At 38.8% G+C, this 22919-nt stretch overlaps 2 protein-coding genes across 3 annotated transcripts in view; one reads left to right on the forward strand and one right to left on the reverse strand.

Moving 5' to 3' along the window:
* Positions 1-1473: 1473 nt before the first annotated feature.
* On the reverse strand, positions 1474-10924 carry TXNDC9 (thioredoxin domain containing 9). The gene is made up of 5 exons (XM_007436080.4): positions 10314-10924; positions 7411-7632; positions 5780-5898; positions 4320-4574; positions 1474-1973 (listed from the first exon to the last, which is right to left on the reverse strand). Exons 2-5 carry the CDS (start codon positions 7597-7599, stop codon positions 1856-1858), a joined length of 681 nt encoding a protein of 226 aa, XP_007436142.1. The 5' UTR covers positions 7600-7632; positions 10314-10924; the 3' UTR covers positions 1474-1855.
* A 113-nt stretch (positions 10925-11037) lies between these two features.
* The window catches only part of EIF5B (eukaryotic translation initiation factor 5B), a 32045-nt gene continuing 20163 nt past the window's right edge, over positions 11038-22919 (forward strand). For both annotated transcript variants that reach the window (XM_025171747.2, XM_007436081.4), the window contains exons 1-5: positions 11038-11229; positions 17040-17165; positions 17927-18011; positions 21157-21817; positions 22580-22806. In XM_025171747.2, coding sequence (XP_025027515.1) covers positions 11195-11229; positions 17040-17165; positions 17927-18011; positions 21157-21817; positions 22580-22806 — 1134 coding nt within the window. In that variant the 5' untranslated portion in view covers positions 11038-11194. The remainder of the gene's footprint in view (positions 11230-17039; positions 17166-17926; positions 18012-21156; positions 21818-22579; positions 22807-22919) is intronic.

Raw genomic sequence — 22919 nt, forward strand, 5'->3', positions numbered from 1 at the left:
AGCTCTCCTCTCAGCTCTAGATAAATAATCATGCAAAAGTATAAGTAGTCTATGGAATACTTAGAAAATAGATGAAATCTAACTCTGCAAAGTTGTTGACTATTGGCATCAGTTCGTGGAAGGGGCATTTTTACAGATGAGATACTTGGAAGCTAAAAGATTAGCAAAAAGCGAATTGTGGAAGACAATAGTCAATGATCAGATTGTGCTTCATTGGCTACTGTAGAACCCACGTCTCCAGAAAAGCAAGTATCTTTAGCTTGAACCCTCAAAGCGTTGTCACTGTCCAGGGCTAGATCATTCCTTTTCCAAATGGCAAGTGGTAAATGATGCATTTAACCTAGCAGTTTAATGTTCCATCCCATGCCTCTTCCACTTTTTTGGTATAAGAATATGCTTCAGCCATAACTATAAAGAGAAGAGCAGATTGAGAAAAATGAAGTAGTCTCTAAGGAGACATAAAACACTTAGAACTCAAAGAGCTTTATTTTAATTTACATGAACGCTACAAAACCAATATTATTAAGGATTAATATTATCAACCTATTTAGCCAGTCAAGTTTTGTAACTCCTCTGGCGACTACTGCCCATAAAATGAGTCAGATGCCTTGACTACAAACTATGCCTATCCAGGTGACCCACGCTCAAACCTGTCTTCCTAATGGCAGCAGTGTTTTAGCTGTTTCCCTCCCACTGCCTTGTATCCTTATCCTGTGGCTATCCTCATGAGCTTCTCTCATGCTTTCTTTTTGTGTCTACGGTTTCCATCCAAGATGAGAAGAAAGCAAACGAACGCTTAACCATGCATTCCAAAGCCAGGGCATGATTTTACTTGTGGGCTGTATATTACCCCCAATTATCCCTCACCTAGACGACATCTTTATCTTTCATAGAAGAAAATATATAAAGAAACCTAAATCTCATTTACTTCCCTCTTGAGGAGATAGTTGCAGCAATCTTGCACCCAACAGTGACCGTTATCTGATTGGCTGCCAACTGAATGGAAAGGTCCCATATTTGCTTTAATCTGTGCCTTTTAAGTTTCTGTGAGGCTTCATTTTGCCCCTAAGGCCAGATAAAGTTTAACAATTTGCAAGTAGAGGACATTTACATGTACTGTACAGGAAAATGTTCATTTACCTACTAGGCTGTCAAAGTTCCACAGGATTGTTAGTATTTCAATAAGGTACCCCAGGAAATGTACGTATTACTGAAGAACAGTGCAAGACACTGTATTAAACTGTATTCATATCAATTTAAAAATCTCAATGTTTTCTGTGGTTTGTTTTAAAAAATATAGGCTGCCCTCCAAGCCACAGAATTATAGTTCAATACAATACATTTGTCATGTAATATTTACTGCTAATTCAGCTCTAACATGCAGTGTACACAGCTGACAGACTTAAAGAAAAACCAAGGGAATTTTATATGTAGTGCAGTGTAGTTAGGGTAGGCAAAATCACACTCATGGCATTATTAGACAAGCAATGATTTTTATTAATGCACGACTTTGAGAATAGTTTAAATAACAATTCTTGACAGAAGTCCTTCATTATACCTTAATGGTAAATGGTATAAAGTTTAAGATGCAATTTAAAGGAGCTACTTTTAAATTAACAAAATGCTGAAAGTTACTTCTCATATCACACAGTTCAAAAGGGTTCAGATTTCTTGGCTAAGAAATTATTTCCTAAGAGGAAGAAATATTTAAGATTTCCTTTCATGAGCTGTATAAAAGTGTTAGAAAATGAGTGTCATGTGCAAATGTTCTGAAAGCAAACAGCTGTATAAAACATTCCTAAAAATGTATCAAACTTAAAAGAAAAATGGTTTACAAATATTTGTATCATGACTTCTAATCATCATCAGAATCTGAATCATATTTCTTTCCTCTGATCGTTTTCTTATCCAACTTTGTGAAAGAGGTTCCAAACTTCTTTTGGCTTTGGAAAGGCGGCTCCATTAGGTTGCCACTAAAAAAGAAGAAATTACTAATAATGTAAATATCCTTAAGGCAATAGACACATCTGGCAAAATGCAAATTGGAAGTACAATTGCCTGAAGCCAAGGGCTTCCCCCCCCGGCCCTCTCCTCATTACAGCAAAAAAGGGATACTTTGTTTTGTTTCATGAAAATAAAGTCCAGCAGTCAGTCCACACAGTAGCCAATCACCTGCACAAGGAAGCCCATTAGTCTCCCAACAGATGGTTTTCAGAGGCGGTCACAAGGCTAACAGCCATTAATGCCCATGACTTCCATGAATTGGTCGAACACTTTTTTTGAAGCCAGCCAAACTGATAGCCACCACCACATTTTGTGGTGGTGAATTCCAAAGTTTAATTAGAAAAATAATATTCTTTATTCCTTGCATTTTTTTTAATAAGATGGCACCCAGAAACAAGTTAATTTTTGTTTGGTGTCTAGTATCACTGTGGTCTTGTAGTAGAATATGGAAGGATGTTGGAAAATTTGGAGCAGTGTAGTAATTAGAATGTTTGACAACTGAGACTGATTTGAAAGTCAAAGTGGATCAGGAAAGATTGAATGTGGTTGGATTAATGGTTGAAAAGTGGAGACAGCAGGAAAAAGAACAGGATAGTGAACAGAGAAAAGAATAAACCTGAATGAGAACACTGGAATAAAAGGAGAAGGAATTTGATTGGTGGCTGACCCAGTGGCATTCAGGCTCAAAATTGTTTTGAGAGAGAGGAAAGAGAGGAGAGAGATAGCAGGTGTGAGTGACCAGCAATTTGGTTCAAGTTCCCGTATTCATCAGTCTCTGCCAAAAACTGGTGGCTTTGGATTCAAGCTGCTTTTGACAAATGTTACTTTTATCTTGAATAAGATCTCATTCAGCATTGCATGGTGATGGATGAATGGGCATGTATTACCAAAACCTGGTTGGGAAGTGATGAAGCAATAGCTTTGTGAGAAATTTGCCTTCCCATATTTCAGGTCCACCAACAGCTGAAATGTTGTGCTGGTATGGCGGTGGCAATGACTGTGCATGGCATCTTTGCTGTGACTAGCTGTGCTGCTCTGCTGGTACCTGGACATGAAGAGGATTATTTGAATTCTTTTTAGTTTGTGTTCAAACCCAGATATGGAGCAGAAACAGCACTTATGGCTCTGGATACCTTGCGTTGGGATCTTGAGGGTGGGAGGGTACCTCTCTTTGTCTTATTAGAACTTTCAGCAGCTTTTGATACCATTGACCATGGTATCCTACTAGACTGCCTACAAGGATTGGCGGTTGGAGAAACCATTTTATGGTGGTTCCACTCCTATTTTAGTGGGAAGGAGTGGTCAAACAACTTTCTCTGCACTACTTCTGAATACTTACATGAAGCACCAGGGGAAATCATCTGGTTGTGCATGAAGTAATCAGTGTGTTGATAATATTCAAATCTACACTGCCATCTCAGGCTGAACTGGAGATGCAATGGAAGCCCTAGCCCAGTGTATGGAAGCTACAAGGATCTGGAACAAGCTCATACTTAATTCCAGAAAAATGGAGTTACTGTTTGTCCAGAAATATTCTGACTCTGAGATGGTCCCAGTGAGTAGCTCTGGACAGGACTCTTTTCCTAAAAGGAACTGGTCTGCAATTCTGGGTCCTTTTGGAGTTGAGGCTGCTGGTGGAACAACAGATGGAAACTTGACCTAGTACTAATCTAGCTGAGGCTAGTGCGTCAGTTGTGGTCCTACTTGTACTAGGGTGCTTTGTCCAAAAACACCTAGGGCTGCCTTTGGAAACCATTTGAAAGCTACAGCCACGCTGTGAATGGGTAAGAGCTGCTATGAAAGTATTACACACATTTTCCAGTTGCTGTATTAGTTACCAATAGGCTTCCAAGCCCAGTTCAAATGATTAGTTTTGACCTATAAAGCTCTATATAGCTTGGCTCCCGGGTACTTTAGGGACCATCTCCTCCAGAGAAATTTATCTGGTCCATCTATGCATGCAGGAGGAGATTCTGAGGCTTTTCTCCCTTGAAGTATTTAGTGGATGTGGATCTGAAGGCTGGCCTTCTATATGATGGGCTCTGTACTCTGGAATATCTTGTATTGGTGGTTTGCTTGACACTAACCCTAACCCTTTTGCCAGTGAAGGCAGTTCAGCCTTTTAACTGAACCAGACAGTTAAAAATATTTGTAATACATTTGTAAAAATTCATAAATTAGGAAAGCAGCAACTGTTAGCCTCAAAAGTAATGATTTAATATAATTTAATATCCATTTCACTACTTTGCCACGAAGACAATCTTTTATATAAATAGTATTGCATCAGCTACTGTTGTAAAATCAATTTTATTTACCTGTAGTTGATGATATCTGCGCAGCCTAATCTCCATTCTAAAGTCTCTGTGGTGAACTCATCTGTGTTACCAAGATCAGTAAAACCAACCACATAATCTTGAGTTTTTCCATCTTTTACTAGTGCTAATGTGGGAATGATCTTGATGCGAAGTCTCTCACAAAGAAATGGTGATTTTTCAGCATTTAACTTGATAAACTTTGTCTCAATATGCTTTTTTGCAAGTATTGTTAAATGCTTATCTAATATTAAGCATCTGAGGAAAAATAAAAACATTGAATGCATTAAGAGTGAAATATGAAGTCACCTCTTGCTTTCTAGCTCAAGTAAAACTGTGCAAAGCACTTGAAGGTGTGCTTTGCAAGTTTCTGCACACATAGTTGCTTCACTGGCAGTGACAGCTGAAATGTTGTCTACACATGTTTCCATACAAATGCAGAGATGTCCTGGGAAGCCCTTTGAATGAGCCAAGTGTTCTGGAGAATATGGTTGTTTCAATAGTTTCAGGAGGGGTGCTTCATTTGAAGGCTCCTTCAAATGCTTTGCACTGCCTAAAAAATACCACAAGGATAACTTTGCTATACAAATGGTAATACAGAATCATAGAATAAATGAGTTAAAATGGACCTTGTAAGTAATCTAATCCATCCCCCTTTTCAGTAAAGGAATCCGTTAAACCATCCCTGATAGTTTGTCATCCTGTTGGTTTGAAAAGGAGTGAAAGGAAGTCCATTACTGTTCTAGGCACAGTGTTCTGCCATTTAAGACCTCTTACCTTCAGGAAATTCTTCCTTACAGAGACATAATTAATACATAAATATTAAAATAAGCATGTAGGTAAATTATCAAGCACGTACACAAAATTTATTTTACTATTTCCCTTCATTTTGACATTGGGAGCTGATACTGTGAAAAATGCAAAAACTGGATCTGAAGGTTACCTCAGATCACTGCCATCAAGTTGACCAATAAATCTTTCAGATAATTGTTCTTAGAGTCACTGAATTATTTCATATCTTAACCAAGCCATAATGTACATCCTTGATTTGGTTTTGCATGATATGGAGACCCAATATATTATAGTTACTCAACAAACGATGGCTAAGTGAAATATGGCATACCATACTGTAAATGCAGTTTACTAGAAACTTGCAGCTGGTTTTATAAAGGGTTCTTGAATTTAAAAATATGGCAGCAATTCTATGCACTAACTAGAAAGGAAATCCAACTTAACAATGAGATTTATTTCTAAATAACCACTATGGTTAGGGTTAGACCCTAAGTGAGCAGTGTTTTTATTGAGGAATTATGGCTCTTGCCATGCCCAAGTTATCAGATGAATATTGATTCAGTTTAAGAGGTTAAATTGCTAAAATGATACACTAACGCAATCAGTACTAGAAAAAGAACTTTCACACATTTTCTGAGATCTCTTTGACAGCTGGTTTTAGCAAGGATTACCTGAAGGTTGAATCTTTATAAAAATGACAGACCACATTTTTGCTTCCTTTCACTTCTTGAAAAAATTCTCGCTCACTGGGGATTTCTCGGTATTCTCCATGTCCTTTTGAAAGCCATTCCTATTGATAAGAATACAAAGTTTTATACCTGATGTCATGAAAGAAATCATTCCTTGAAATGTTGCACATAAGATGATAATTCTACCATTATTCTGTAAGAACAAGTTCTATTATATCTAAGCTTTATCTGATGAATCCAAACCCTAACTTCAAAGTTATGTTGGTGGTAATTTTAGCATTTCTGATATGGTTTCAAGTTGGTAAATGTTATCAGTTCCAAGATTAATTATATATTTAAATAAAAAGCTATTCAACATTATAAATCATTTCCAGAACTTAAAAAAAAAAGACTAATAGAGAAAGCTTGCATTCTGAAAAGATAATGAAGTTTTAATGGTTAATATTGTACTAATATGAAGTAAACTCCCAGTGGAATTATGAGCATACTTGTCCCAACCTGTCTATTGATTATACTCAGGAACTACACAGGACTGCAACCATTGTCCGTACATACCTGACATCTGTGGAACTTACTCAATATTCCTATGTTTAGGATTGCAGCCTTACAATCAACCTTTGGAGATTTACTCTAAAGTGTTTAACAAGTTCAATGATAAGTATGTAATTTAATTAGTAGTCATAAATACCTGTATTTCAGCTAAATACTGGAATTTTTAAGCCATTTTACCCACATAGGAACTTCAATTAATTAATTTGAATTTGAGTTACACTGCAAATGTAAATTAAATCAAGTTCAGTTTTTCACTTGACCTCTTTTTTTTAAATTGTGGCCTCCTGCATACCACTCAAGCTAAAGGGTAACCGTTTGGCTCTACAAAAACTGTGCATGCCTTGTTTAACAGAAAAAACTCATGCCCCCCCCCTTTAATACCAGTTTTCAATTACTATTGTGTATACTCAGCTTTCTATATCACAACAATTGAGTATTAATGTTGATAAATGTAATGCTCAGGAAGTCTCAAGATATATACGGACTGGTGTTTTTGGGTACATACAGCTGCTATTCACCCAATGTTCTGAAAATAGTGAAGAGACAGTTTTGGCTTTAGCAGCTTAGTAGGAATTGTTCAACACTTGTTCTTCATCAGCCAACATCAAGAGTTCAAGAAACTGGAACTATAGTATAGTACAGTATAGTATAGTGCTATAGTAGCTACCTATCAGGTACTATGCATGACTACAGGGAACCAAGCCATACTAAAGTCAACAGGGGTTTCTCCAAAGGTGCATAGGATTGTACCTGAGGCAATTAATACTTATCCATTTCATTGAACTTGTTAAAACACTTTAGATTAAATCTCCAAAGATTGATTGTAAGGCTGCAATCCTAAACATATGAATATTGAGGACATCTCACAGATTTTGGCTGGATTTACTACTATTTTAATTTCACTTCATCTCTAATCCCTGTGATTGGAGGCAAACTAACGTTTTGTTAACCAACACCTCACACATTACTGGGATAAAAGTGGTCTAGTTTCCAGAGATACTGCCAAGATTATGAATGCAATATATTAGAAGGGTTTTGGACCCTTAGAAATGCTAAGTTACTTGTTTTTGTTGCTGGGCTTTCTTGAGTGCTTCAAGCCTTCTTTGTTTCAGAAGTTCCAGTTCATCTTCATCCATCTGATCCAATTTCTGCATTTCAGCATCAAGTTGTTCTTCTACAATCTTGGCTGTCTGAAGCATCTGAGCTCCCAGAGCTTTTGAAAATACATCAACAGAAGTATCTGCATCCATTTTCTTTTCAAATTAGCAGCAGACACATTAAACCTGAAAAATGAAGTAGATTTTAAATTAGAACCAGGCAGAATAGAAAATATATTTATTATGACTACATTTGTATACATGGTGTTGCAGAAATATCCGTGGGATTTGGAAGCAGGTTCAGCACAGTATTCAAAATATTTAACTGAAAAATTGATTGCAGCTGACTCTTGTGCTTAAGTTAAATAGTGGTCATTTGACAGAACACTGTTGACAGCATTATTTTCTTCTGATTATTTGGTTTGGCCTTGCACTGAGGGAGTGGATTGTCATTCTTAGAGGATCAGATATCTATATCTGAACTGTTTTTATTATTAGTCAGCATTATAAATTTATCTTTTCTTAAAAGAGGATTACTGAAGAATTCAAATTTGCTACTCTTGGGATGAGGAATTCTATACTAAATTATCTTGTACAGAATTCTCATACTTTGCACAGTGTTATGGAGCACAACCTCGGCCCATTCTTATTTTATAATGGGCAACATTCCCTTAAAACTGTAAGCAGATAAGAAAACATACAGTACATAATTTCAAGTCCATCTGGATAAAATCAGACGCTATGATTTTTTTCAGAATCATTTGCTTTAACAAATTCTCAATAATTAAGACTATACTCTAATTACAGAATTGGGTTCATCTTATGACTGTAATAAATTGATTTTGAATATATAATTCTGAAAACATAGTAAGAAGAAAACCATGACTTCATTCTTATTCTTCCTATGCTCAAATAAAACACATGTCTTTGTCTCCATATAGAAAACAAAGAGTAATCTTGGGCTGGAGGAAAGAAATCAAACTCCTTTTTCTTTATCAGATCACTGACCATGAGGCCAAGATTTCAAGAGAGGGGCAGTGATGCCATTTGGCTCTTGGAGGTAATCCTTTTTTGAGACCAATGCACACTTTACCACTGTTGGTGAGTAGTCTGGAAAAGCCAGATACTGTGGTGTTAAATAAGTGGGTATGATCTGGTCAGCAATATAGAATGAATTAATATAAGAGCAGCTTATATTTATAATAAAAGCATTATTAAGACCTCCTTGATAGATTCCTTTTTGATGGAATCTAATTCTACCTTTAACAGTTACTAATCTGGACCTGCCAGTTTAGACATAAACATGTACTAACAGGATTTGAAATATATTAAATAGCATTTGTTAGCACATGTCTAATGAAAATGTTAACTAGTGAATTGCAGTAAATGTTCTTGAAAATCATCCTAAAATAACACCAAATAAGGCTCTCTTGGAAAGAAAAAGAATCAAGTAGCATACAGACAAGAAAATAACATCAGAAATGGAAGAAATTTTCATGTGGCATTAGCGCACAAGACCTCAGTAAAAGAGTCTATTTGGAGGTAAATTAACAAATATATAAAGATCCCTGACCTAACATACTGGCAAGACTGACAAAATGATTGCTTCTGAATGAGTTATATCTCATGATAATGATTTGTCATGCCAATATAATGTACTGTATTATTGTTAAATCAGGCAAAAACCCAAATCAAAACAATATGCATGCAAAGATGCTTTGTTTATTGCATCCAAAATATTCATAATTAGACTCAGGATAAATCTCAGGTATGCTACAAGAAATAGTTCCTAAATGTATGTTTCTCACTCTACAAAAAATAAAGTTACCAAAACAACATAATATTATGAACCTTTTTTCAGACATGTAAGGTATTTTATACATGCATTAAATTACAAATCTCTCTCACAGTAGACACAATTTTGGAAAAGATATCTTATTCTTTGTAACACAAATGCCTCTTGTGAATTGGTACCTATTAAGTATAATTTTCATAACCTACTTTAATAATGAGAAAATAGAGGGGGAAACTTTACTACAGCCACCCATCTTGTTTTGCGCTCAGTGTCCAGTTTAACAACAAGAAGATTTTGAGTGAGCTATTTCCAACTACCCACCTAGTTCAGTTGCTAAAGTAAAAAAGCGAACAATCGACCAAAGAAAATAAGGAGGGCAGGAAGGCTCTTCTATTTATGCCCTTTAATTCATTTGTATTTTACTTTTTTCCCCCCAAATTTGGTTGTCACAAAAATAGTTGGGATAGGTGTTTTGTAAGCCTATTAAATTCTGTAAAATATATTGCATTAAGATCCATAGACAATGGAGCAAGATCCAAAGTGAATGCTACTCTGCTTTAAATATAATTTTATGTATTGATGACATCATGCTTCGTATTCTGGAAATATTATTTCAATTAGAAGAATCTGAAATACCAGTTTCAGCTGTTGTAGAAACACAACACGCTGTTGAGATCTCTTTCTGTTCAAATTCTGCAACGGCTTTAACGTTAACGGACAAACCTATTTACTCTTAACCGCTAATCGTGGGTTAAAACTAGTGATGTCGCCCTTCTCCTTACAGATGGCCCCTCACTAATATCTCGTCTTATTTTCCCAAAGTGATGAAAAGCAATTGAGGGGAAGCCGGGTCTGAAAAGGCAGTTTCTGACAGGGAAGGTGAGGAAAATACACCTATCAGTCCAGAGCTGACACCCAAGCCTAAAACCAACAGAGATGCGTCCAGCCCACCCCTCATCTCCGTCAGCAGAGGCAAGACTTCCCAAAACAAATATGAAGACATAAGCACCGTTTATTTGTACCGTTCCGAGACCCAGTTAACCAAACAGTAACCATCCAGCTCGATACTTACTAGTTAGAAATCGAAAAGCCACAAGGAAACACCCTTCAGCGCAGAACCGCAAAAAATCTCCCCCTCAGCCTCTGTCGCCCCGACTAGCCTCACAAAGAAGCCCCCCAAAGGGCCCTTGGCCTCCCGCGGTTTGCCCAGCGGGTGAACCGGGACGCCGCCGGGACTCCCACGCATGCGCCTCTGCTCTCGTCGACGCGTCCTGAAGACGTTTTATTGTTGACGCAGCAGTTAGCTGTCAGAGGTGGCGGTCTTATTGCGCATGCGTCGGGCGCACACCCTTCTCTCAATAAACGTGCGGGAAACGGCTCGTTCGCGTTTACACTGAATAACGATTTATGTTAAAAGCTTCTGTTAAGTGAAGGGGAAGGGGGATTAATAAAAAAAAGCAATGCTTCGTACAGCACACACGCCTCCTGAGTCACATTAAGCCATTAGCTGGGAATAAGCCATGGTCAAGCGGGTTCACGCCACACGGGACCTTGCAAGCCCCTCAGATCCCACCCTCGACCTCCGGGATGGCCCTCAGCGAAGGGCGGCGAGCGCTCTCGGTCGCCCCGCTCGTTCGGGCGTGCGTTCGGGCTCATCTTGAATTCGGGCCCGCCTCGCGCGGCTGGCTGCGGTTCGTCCTCCGTCCAGAGGCGGCGGCCGCAGCAGCCAGAACCCCGGCGAGGTGACCTGCTTTTCCTGCGCCTCAATTCCCCGCCTGCCGCGCGCCGGGGGCCAGAGGTGAGGCGCCTGCGCGCGTCGGTCGCTGCCGGGTGGAGGGTTCGCGTTGGCCTCTCACCATATGTGCCCTTTCGCGTGTGGAGGCGGCTGGCTGGGCCCTGCGCAAGGAGAGCGAGCGAGAGCGCCGGCCCCGAGAGACGGTTGCGGGCGCAGCCATGGGCAAGAAGCAGAAAAACAAGAGCGAAGACAGGTACCCGGAGCCCCGGACGTGGCCTGGGTGGGCGGGGAACGGGAATAATCGGTCCCCGCCGGCCCAGGGGAGGCCCTGCGTTTCCTCACCCTCCACCACGCTGAGTCAGGCTGCCCGGAGGGACGACCCTTCCTCGGGCGAAGAATGTGAGGTGGCTCCTCTTTCACTCGGAGGACGCAACGCATGACAGCTGCGGCCAGAGGCTTGCGTGTCTCATTTTCTGCCCTCACGTGTGAAAGGCTGGGGGGGGGCGAGGGGGCCTCCCGAATGCGTTTACATTGACCTTTGGGGGACTTCCGTGGCTGGAGCGCCTACTTTTGTGGGCCCATCCAGTACTTGTTTGCCTGTTCATTAAAAGGCGCTGTTAGTCATGCTTCCTTCGCAATTATTTTAAGGTGTGCGCGCTTTCCTGGTCGACTTCATCGGCTTCTCGGTGCAGTCGCTTTTCCAGTTAGGAGAGCTAGAGCTATTTAAAGACTTTGTCAAATTTGGGGGAAGTAAAGGGCTATGCTTCCAGAGATACACGTTTGGCCTTTGACTCAAATCTGGTGTGGTAAACTAACTGATAAGCAAGTTAAACGGGATCACACAATTCCTGCTAGTGGTGACACCACTTGTTGAAGATAATCACAATTAACTCCAGAAGAAATTGTCTGGATTTCTTTATGTTGGTTATGTTAGGGAAAGCTTTCTGGCCCAAATGGCCTTCATTACAAGAAGAGTACAGTGAGATGAGCAACTAGGATGTTTGCTCTTGGGGCCCTTGTGAAACGAAGCATTCTGCCCCAGCTCCTGCCTGTACTATTGACCCCTGGCCTACGCATTTCTCATCAGAGCCTTATACATGCCTAGCTTCTTGTAGATGTCAGAACCTGCAACATTTACATCTGACAGAAAACCAATAAACTCCTTGTGTGACTATTTCTATACGATCGTTAGTGGTAATTAACTACTGTCTGTGCATTTTACCAGTCTTGAAATTAAATATTGGATCCTGCCTCCCAAAGTAACATGGGGAAAATCAGTTGGCGATGGTAAATAACCAGAGCATGATCTAAGTGCTGATGAAACAGCCTAGTATGGTTAATATGCAAGCATCACACTTGAGACAGAAGAAGCCAGTACTATAGACAGGAAAATATAGAACAGCCTAAAATAGGACAAAGCCCTTTGTTTTTCAGAAAGTGGTGAGTAAAAGTGCTGTTTCCACTCAATCATTTTAATAGTAAGAGGAAAAATGGGAGGAGAGAGATGGCCACCCATACAATTTTTTCATTCTGGTATGTATTTAATTGCTACTTTAATTGCTACTGTCAGATTGGATGATTACTGGATGATTACTAGAGAGCACTGGTTTGTTACTTGTCTTTATGGCACCAAAGAAAATTCTGCCAGCAACTATCCTCTGAGGAAGATGTGACAACCATTCTCCTGGAGATCAAAGTGGATGTAAAAGCTATTAACACTATGAGTGCCAGTTTAGATGTGGCACTCTAGAATAGAATAGCTTGCTGGAAGATCATGTGAAATTAACCATTATATCTCTAATTACTAAATGCTGTTAAGATTCAACAGGACGAAATAATGTCCCTGGCATCTCTCTGTTGCATGACTATTTGACAGGGACTTCATGGAAGTCCTAATCAGAAAGTGTTGGCTTTGCATGAAGTTTATCAATTAGATATTGAGAGGGCTCATTACATTCCAGTTCATCTTTTTTGTTACAGCTACTCAGCCTCAGATTTCCTGTGAGGAATGAATTTTTACAGAAGACTTAAATTGTTCAAGTAATAGACTGAGGTGAGAGCCAGTTTGGTGTACTGGTTAAGGCACCAGGCTAGAAACCGGAAGGCTATGAGTTCTAGTCCCACCTTGGGCACCAAGCCAGCTGGGTGACTTTGAGCCAGCCATACCCTCTCAGCCCTAGGAAGCAGGCAATGACAAACCACTTCCGAAATCTTGCCAAGGAAACTGCAGGGACTTGTCCAGGCAGTTGCCAGGAGTCAGCATTAAGTTGAAGGCACACACACACACTAGACTAAGGAGATAAAATCATTATGGTTTTCTCAGATTATACCAAGGAGGTTCACCAGCACAGAGAAATATTAATTTGAACTTGAAATAGTTCTTGGAAAAAAAAATCTAAAATGATCAACTGGCACTGAAAATCATTTCATAATCATGGGGAGGCTAAAACATATCTCACCTCTAAGTTCCTATCAAAAGTGGATTTTTTTAAAAAGAATTGTTATTGGGTGTTATCTTTGACTCTTAATTATATATTAGCTTTATATCTGTATGTCCTTGACTACAGGGGAATAATGGCAGGTTTTTTGTCTGCAGCTGTGTTCAGTCTTTTTTTCCTTTCCCTCATGTCCCCTTTTCTTCCTCCCTTTTAATTTAATTCTGTCTTTATTTAAGAATGGAGCTTATAGCTTTTATTTTTAATGTTATCACTTTTTTTATAATTTCCTTTTTCTTTTTCTTGGCTTGAGTTTTCAAAGAGGTCTGTATGGCGTGTGTTTTTTTTAATGCTCACATTTTAATATTAATATCTAATAATACTCTCAGTAACATAGAATGTTAAAGAGTTGGGATCTTCAATGAGCTGTTGAAAAATATGGGTACTGAAATTGCCTTTTTTCCCCTAGGAGATACATATTCTCCCTAAAGATAAACAACTTTTACAGAAAGCGTGGGAGGAAGAGATGTATATAAGTAGTAATTCTTAATGTGCAAGAAGTATTGTGATTTTAATCAGTAGATTTTCTAAACTAATTGTTAAAGAAATGTCAGGGTAAATAAGCTTGCTTTTTAATATTTATTGACCAGTTGGCCTGTCAACATCTAACACTCCTGAATTTATATCAACCACAAGTTCTGCATCTGGAGGTTGAGTCATGGCAACTGGCCTTCTTTTCTTTTTGTTTGATACATTTTGCTGCTTGTCCAAGCAGCATCTTCAGTTTAGAAAGTTGGTTAGGGGGGACCCCAGTGAAACGTATCAAAACAAAAGAAAAGAAGTCCAGTTGCCATTCCAGATAATTCCACCTGGATGACTGAGAATCTTCACTAACACACAAGTTCTGCAGAACAATGATGTAATTGTTTTCTACACCTGTATACTAACACAGTGAACCATATAATAGAGGGATTTGAATCAAACACAGGATCACTTTTAGATCATAACACACTGTCACTCAAATTATATTCTCTGATTTGTAATATTTTGCAGTATTACATAAGTTAATTTTATTTATTGGATACTTGACATTCTATTAATCCTTCCCATCTGGAATATACTTTCCTTTCTTCTGCATACAGAAATTGTTTCTAGCAAAATTATCTCCATATAACTAGTTCTTTATACAAGTAGACATTATTGTAATTTCAGACAGTGGTTCTGTGATAACTGTTTTATTTTGATAAAAATTTAAATAGCTCTTTTAAGTCATCTTTATAGTTAACATTGCTGAAAAATAAAAATTTTATTAAGCAAAAGAAAGAGGTGATTTTTTTGTATTAACAGATTTAGTTTCAACACTGTCTTTTGTAATGAGAAACTGCTGAAGTATTTGTTTAGGGTCTTATTATCACATATACTTATAAAAACAAGCAACAGTTGGCTGAAGTTAAATTCTTAGAGAGAATGTTAAGGAATTATTAGCTCTTTAGGTATCCCATACATTTCCTTATTTAGATCTTTGATATCTGCTAAATATGAGTTTAATAAACCTTTTTATTAGGATTTTTATCAGATTGCACCAGGCAATGTTATAGGAAAAAGTGAGAGAACTCTGTTAGGCTTCTAGACTCAAAGTAAGCAACAAAATATTATACAGTGGTACCTCGGGTCACGAACGCTTCTGTTCATGATCAATTCGGATCACGAACAGCACCGTTTGCAAAATTTTGCTTCCATTCGCGAACTCCACATCGGGTGATGAACAGGATCCGTGGCCATTTTCCCTGCTGACACACGTGGTCGTGGCTTCCTGTAGGGAGGGGGACTCTCCCTCCAAACAATAACCACCTCCCCACCCGCCTTCCTGTCCTCCACGCCAGAAATCACCTCAAGCAAGGTTAGCGTTCTCTCTCTTCATACTGTACTGTACTGTACTTTGTGTCATATTTTTGTGGTTTAAAAAAAAAATACATATGGTTCAGAACGGATTAACTGTATTTACATTGAATCTTATGGGAAAATTTGATTTGGGTCGCAACCAAAATCAGTTGGCGACCAAATTCGTAGGGGTCAGAACAGATTAACCTTATTTACATTGAACCTTATGGGAAAATTTGATTCGGGTCGCGACCAGAGTTGCGGAACGAATTAAATTCGTGACCTGAGGTACCACTGTACCATCTATCTGGGACATAAATGTGAAAGTATATACAATTCCAGATCTATTAATTAACAATTTATTGCATTTATTTTATATTTTGTAGTTATACTTCTTCATCAATAGAAGATGATATGGGGGTTTTTTTTGTTTTGTTTTTTTACAGAAAGATTGCTATGTTTATCATGGGGTCAGAATAATAATTTTTACCTGTTTGCTTCAAGAAATTGTAACTAATTAAATTTATGAGGTTGAGAAAGATGCCTGGCTTTGATGGTTTCTAGTGAATAGGTACAAAAATGTGTTGGCTTTTTGACTCCTATTTTATTTATCAGTTTTTCAAATTGATTCTAGCTATGATTTTTATGTATTTTAGTTTTTGTAAACAAGATGTCTTGTATTTCAAAAACAGAGGGAGGGAATTCCACATAGAATAATTCATTATCTTAGAGCAAACTTCACAGTTTATGTGGCCTTTTCTTCAAACGTCTCATACCACCCCCATTCCATTGCTTTTCTTTTACACTGTTGAACTTTCTAAGTATAAGGGCTTACATTGGAATCATTTCAAACATCTTTATGTTATGTTTATCTGGGAAAGCTAAACGGTACACATTCTGACATGGACTGTATTTTTCTAATGCTCATTAACATATGCCTGTTACAGAAGATGCTTAAGATATATTCTATGATAAACTTTAACTGTAAGTTAGTGGTGAAAGAGAATTTTAATCGTGTGATTTTTGTACATTGCAAATGCTATAGATAACAATCAAGTGACTTTGGCTGGTCTTGAGAATCTAAGCTCTTTGGACCTGTTTAGTCCTTGGAGGAAAGACCACCAGGAAGGCCCTGGGTTGGGAAAGCAAAAAAGCACCCTGGAAGAAGGCAGTCTTAAACTGCTTAAGTAATGTTGCTAAGAAAACTATATTGTCTTCAAAGTTGCCAGGAGTCTCAAAGGAGTCTTTAGTTTAAGCTGCAGATAATATCCAATATAATATAATATAATATCCAGTCTTACTAGACAGAAAACTTCTTGGCTAGATTTTCTCTGTCTCTATAAATATGAGCAGTGCCCCACAGGTGAAACCCATTGTACTGCAACTCTGGAGCATATTGTACTCAGCAGGACATGGAAGCTGTGATTTCCTCAAAGAAAAGTCAAGCAGTTAGAGGGAAAAAAAATCAGCACTAGGAGATGTACTAAATAATGAACTAAACAGTGACATTACATAACCCCTTTGTATATCTAGCCAAAGTCTGCTAGATTTGGGCCTCTTGAATAGGACTTGCAGTACTGAAATAATTTAAAAAATGAGTTAGCTGTTTCTCAGAGAATCAGCTGTTTCGTAGAGAAGTTTTCTCTAAAACGCTAGTACTAGAAAGTATAAATTTTGATTTCTGTATCAGATATGCTTCATATTTCTTTAGTCTTTGAAGAAAAAAAAATGTTTTTGGGTGTTCTAGTGCCAAGGATGATCTTGATCTTGATGCCCTTGCTGCTGAAATAGAGGGAGCAGGTGCTGCCAAGGAACAAGAGCCTCAAAAATCTAAAGGCAAGAAGAAAAAAGAAAAGAAAAAACAGGATTATGAGTAAGTACAAAACTTGTACTTTATAGTTCTGATACAATTAAGATTACAGATGCATGGAAGCAGACTTTTGTGAATATCCTTCTGGCATGTTTTGGGGAGTGGGGGCTAAAAAGCTATATTTGGAGCCAAGGCTTGTACAAGTGCATTCAATGATAACTAAAACAGATTTGTGATAGGGACGGAAGCGACTAAATCTAGTCTTTCATCACTGTAGTTTATTGGCACTTTCAGGGATGGCAGCATCTTAACAGAAATTTATCTGTAGCATCCTACTGACAACATAGAGTTGTTCAGCCAAGACAAAAGTGCCTTGTCTTCTCCATTCATCTGTGTGCTATTGCTACCAAACTATCATTTTCCATTCAATTTCACTGCCCAACCTCATTGTTTTATATGAGATCTAGAACAAAATATGTCACCTGGTGTGATGGACCCACCACTCTAGTTTTCTTCTTAAGTAGTTTTTCAGATGGAGGAACATGAGAGTGCAATCCCATAGATGCATTAACTTGCTGTGTGTTTATATGATACTTTTTCGCTTGGAAAATAAAAGATGGCAGGGTATATAGTGTAGAATTCACCCAGACCTCTATGTTTCCTTCCCTTAAAATGTTTTGAGCAATTTCAAGAAGATGAAAGGGAAGGAATGTTATGATTTAGACTGTTGAGCAGCACTACTTTAAGCATCAGGCTTATCCAATTATTGACTTCTGTTTTATTAGTATATAAGCAGAATCTAAATAATATCATTCTTATTACAGTGAAGATGATATCCTGAAAGAGTTGGAAGAGCTGTCTCTAGAAGCACAAGGAGGGAAAGTTGAAAAAGAACCAGCTATAGTGAAGGTAAAAATACTGGCAAGAGTGGTACTCAAAGTATTGCACTCTAAGTTTTAAAATATGTCTTTTGTGTCAGATTAATATATCTGGAAACACTACATGTAATAATTTAACACTGAAATTTACCCACCTACCTGGAAAGTGGTCTGGAAAGTTACCTTATGAACAAAACACCTCCAAAATATTTGACCAGATTGCTCAGAAGTCTTTGAAAAAAAAAGCTGTTGATCACACATATCGGCATTCCATCGCTCTAAGTTATTTGTAATTTGTCCTTCCAGTGTTGTGTAATTCTTTCCCACACCTAAAAAATCCACACCTTGATTTTTTTTGGATAAACTTCACATATTAGGAATATAACCAATACAGTATATACATCCTTAACCAATAATGATCAATCTAAAATAATGCTAACAATCCTGTGGAATTAAAATGTGACAGTGGTAGGAAAAATTAATAAGTTCATGTTCCTGTATCTAAACTGCATCACCATAAGCCAGGTGATTGCATTCATCCTTTAAACTTTCTCTGATGTATCCCATATACGTAAAATGGATTTTTATATTGAATTATCCCATTTTAAGTTCAATAGAAATATATTTTACCTAAATCACATTGGTCCTAATGCTTAAGAAATGCTAGACTATCTGTCTATATATTTCATTTGTGTCCAAACCAGAGATAAGTTTAAATTCACCAGTGAAAAAGTTTGCTTACAATCCATATATCCAGATACACAAAGGAATCAGAATACAACCTAAAACTCCAGGCCCTCTACATATCAAAATCAATGCTGACATAAAATCTGATATGCTCCAACTTATAGATTAACCAGACAGAATAGCAAAGTCATATATTAGTCTAACAATATTAGGAAAGGAAGTTTCTGGCTATTGATCTTTGAAACATAATGTGTCATCTGCGTTTGGAATAATCTTTTACTTTGCTTCCCACAAAGCTCTGAAACTTTGTAGTGCCTTGACTCCCACTGTATAAATGATAAATGAGTTTGGGTGAATAAAACTAATGAGACCCTTCTTAGTATTACTGAGTATGGCAACTGTCTGTTTAGCATTAAATGGCATCCTTATTCCATTCTTTATCCCCTTTGTGCATGCAAAATTGGAGCCCTGTCAGAATTTGGTCCCAGTGCCAGCAGGTCCAGGGAGAACAGAAGTCTTGCATGGAGCTTTGGGTGCTCTGTTCCTAAGAAGCAGGTTTGGACAGGCATCACCTGGCTGATGCGAATGTGTGCACCCTGGAGGAGGGAGCTGAATTCAGGAACAATGGAATGGAGGGAAATCCCAGTGTGTGGCTACCCTTATAGAGCATGGGAGAAGCTGTCACAGAAGTATCTGGAACTCATTTGTCTGCTGTGCTGATAAAATAAAGCTTCTGTTGTCTAGGAAATGCTGCCTCCTCACCATGGGATCAATGCCTCCTGGCTACAGCTATTCTGGCCTTTGAGGAGTCCAGTGGAGATAGAAGAGTTGTAAAGAGGGTTGTCTGATTCTCCCCTACTTCCAGTATTTCAGGCTCACACTGCACCCCTCTCTTGCCATCCAATTTTTTATGGTAGCTTTTGCCTGGGTCCTACTCAGATCCTCATCCATGTCTTGCTGACTCTCCTGGAAGTCACCCAGGGATGGTCTATAGCTGCTGGAAGGAGGAAAGGAGTAAGTTGGTGGCTTGGGGGGCTTGAGCCAGGGGAGGCAGGCTGAGCAACAGAAGGGCCAGGAAGAAGGCTCCTATCAAGAAAGGTGCACTAAGTCAGCTGCGCAGCAGTTCTCTGAGAGGGGCTTGGAGCTGCACAGGTTGTGGGACTGACAGGACACAAGTGGGTGCTCTGCAGAGTTGGGCCCAAGGCCAGCAGTGGTGGCAGAATTCAAAAGCAGGTTAGGGGAATCTGTGAGAAGGATGTAGGATAGTGGGGCAGGAAGACCCCAAAGGTTGATGTTGCAAAAGAGAGCTCTAATGCTGCCATGCACCTTACCAGGCAGCTGGTGCTTCCTTCCAACCTTTGAAAGTCTGTCTGGGTAGGCTGCTGTCTTTCAGATGATGACCAGGAGAAATCTGACAGTAGAGGTAGAGGAACACCAACAGTATGGCTGCTGCAAATTTAAGGGGTGTTACAAGCCTTGGGCTTCAGCACTCTCTTCTGCAAGACTTGCCTCAGACTGTTGCTGGCCAGCTGCCCTCCATCATGTGCAAAGACTCCTGAGCCCATTTCTAGACCTTGCTGCTACTGACCTAGAGGCCAACTCTGCAGCATTCCTACCTTAACTTCCAGCCATGTAACCTGTGCAGCTCCCTGCTCCCCTCCCAGACAGGCTATCTTAAGTGTCTTCCTGCCCTGCTGTCCGTCCTGATGTCCTGCCCTTAGACATCTTCCTCACTCCATTCCTACTTCTGTTGCTAACCTTGGGTCTGACTCTACAAAGTGCCTGCCTGCTTGCCCCCTACTCCCTTTGGGGACCACTGCTCCTAAGGTTTTTCTGCCCCACCAGTCCTGACCCCACTCTCTGGTTCTGCTGCTGTTGGCCTTGAGTCGAACTCATGTGCCTCCCTCCACCAAGCCCTGCAACTCTGTGCCCCTCCCCTCTCACACATATGAACTTAATCAGGTGTGCTATTGAAAATGAATTTTTATTACATTGCACCAGACAACAGTACCAGAAAAAGTTTAAGTACCAGTAAGTTTAATAACTTACTCGTTTAAGGTTTATAAAAATTATATTCCAAAGAAATTTCCTTTAAAGCAAGGAGCAATTGGAAACACTCCAGAGGAAAAAAAACGTTCACATATGCAGTACTTTCCTGTGATGGTTCCTTTGTCACATGCAAAAAACTTACACATGCAAGATCTTAAGGTAGGCACTTCAGCAAAAAGCACATTTTATTGTACAACTGCACTGCACTTTTAAGAAAAAAATCTGCATCAAGATTGGACAAGATTTTATTTTAAGTACCATCTGAAGCATTTATTCAGATTTGTTTTCCCACTGCTCCCAACCAGATACTGGGAGATATATTTCTGAGAGGTGTTTTTGTTTGTTTATGGTCAATAGTCAGAGAATGTGGTGGCTGCAAACCAAATGTACAGATTTCCATTGTTATTTTCAATTGATGACTTACTTAAAATTTTTATCAGGTAGAGAATGAAAATGAAGAACTTAGCCTGTCAAAACAAGATAAAAAAAAGAAAGGCAAGAGTAAAAAGATAAGCTTGGAGGAGGAAGATGGAAGTGAAGAAATGGAGGACAAAGAAAAAAGGTCTAAAAAGCCCCCCAAACCCAAAACAGAAACACCCTCTGGGAGTGATGATGATGATGAAGATTTTGAATTGTTGCTGAAAAAAAAGAAAGGAAAAGTTCAGAAATCAGGTAATAAACAGGAACTTTCTGAAGAAGATGAAGCTGGCATTGTGAAGAAGAGCAAAGAGCATGCGCAACCTGTGTCCTCTGGTGAGAGTGAAGATGAATTGGACGAAGGCTCAGAGGCAAAAAAGGGGCACAAGAAAAATCAGAAGGCAAAACTGGTGGCTGAGGCTGAAAGTGGGGATGACATGGACTCTTCATTTAAAATCAAAACTGTGGCTCAGAAGAAGGCAGAAAAAAAAGAACGAGAGAAGAAAAAGCGGGAAGAGGAGAAGGCTAAACTAAAGAAACAGAAGGTAAAAGAAGATTTGGAAGCTAACAAAGAACAGGCAAAGCTGAAGGAAGTTCTGAAGAAGACTGAAAAAGGAACTGCATCAGATCAGGTATCAACATCTGCCGCTGTGGAAAAGGGAGAGACTCCAGCAGTAGCAGAAGGTTAGTAACATTGGGGAAATACGTGAGAAGCAAATTTTTTTAAAGTTTATACTTGGTTTCTCAAAAACGTAAGCAGTAAAAAAAGTGTCTCAGAGCAGACTATTAAAGTGTTGGGTGACTGGCTTTTCTTTTTGTCTAGTCTTGTAATACACTGAGAAATGTTTGTGCATAACACTGATCAGTCTTTGTAGCATCTAGCCTCAAATCTTTTCATATTTGACTCTGTCAGCAAATGATGCCAGTATGAATTTATATGTACATTGAGAAATTGGGTTTTTGCTTGCGAAAGACATGTTTATGAAGAAGGGTATTTATAGTTAATTCTTTGGCTATTAGAGTTTGGCAAGTTTCAGTATGCAACCTGATGAATGGTACCGATTATAGTTTGGACCCATTCTTACTGACTCATCAATGATCTCTCTTCTTTAAACCTATTCTGTGGTTAAAATTGATTGAACACTGAATAGTTAAAATTCATGTTGCTGCCTTGATAGTTTATTCACTGATGTGTAAAATGAGCTAAAGCAAATGCTGTAATCTTTTTTGCACGTAACAAGGTATCTGTGAAGGGCTCTTTTCAGAAAGAAGTGCCTCCCTTCAAGTGGCTTTTAGTGCTTGACAGTTTGGGAAGTTATCATGGGTAATGCGAAATGTGGGGGAGAAAAAAGGCCAAGAGTTTGAATGTGCCTAACTTTTGTTGCTTTTTAGTTCTTCTTATACAGAATTATGTCTTGGGCTTGAGAAATTGACTTTTCTTTTTAGTTAATGATAATGAAGGTGAGAAAAAGAAGAAGGATAAAGATAAAAAGAAAAAGAAAGGAGAGAAAGATGAAAAGGAGAAAGAGAAAAAAAAGGGTCCCAGTAAGGCCACAGTTAAAGCAATGCAAGAAGCCTTGGCTAAACTGAAAGAAGAGGAGGAAAGAGCAAAGAGAGAAGAAGAGGAGCGTATAAGGCAACTTGAAGAGTTAGAAGCCAGGCGCAAAGAAGAGGTATTAAAACTTTTCCTGTAGGTTGAGAAGAAGATGACACAAGTTTGTCACTGTATGTTTTTACTTTGAAAGGCAAAGGTGCTTAGAATTCCTTGCCACCTAATTTTTTTCTG

Source organism: Python bivittatus, unplaced genomic scaffold, assembly GCF_059951505.1.
Source record: "Python bivittatus isolate LINGU-HERP-01145 unplaced genomic scaffold, Pbiv_v1 ctg000350_np1212, whole genome shotgun sequence".
Lineage (NCBI taxonomy): Eukaryota > Metazoa > Chordata > Lepidosauria > Squamata > Pythonidae > Python > Python bivittatus.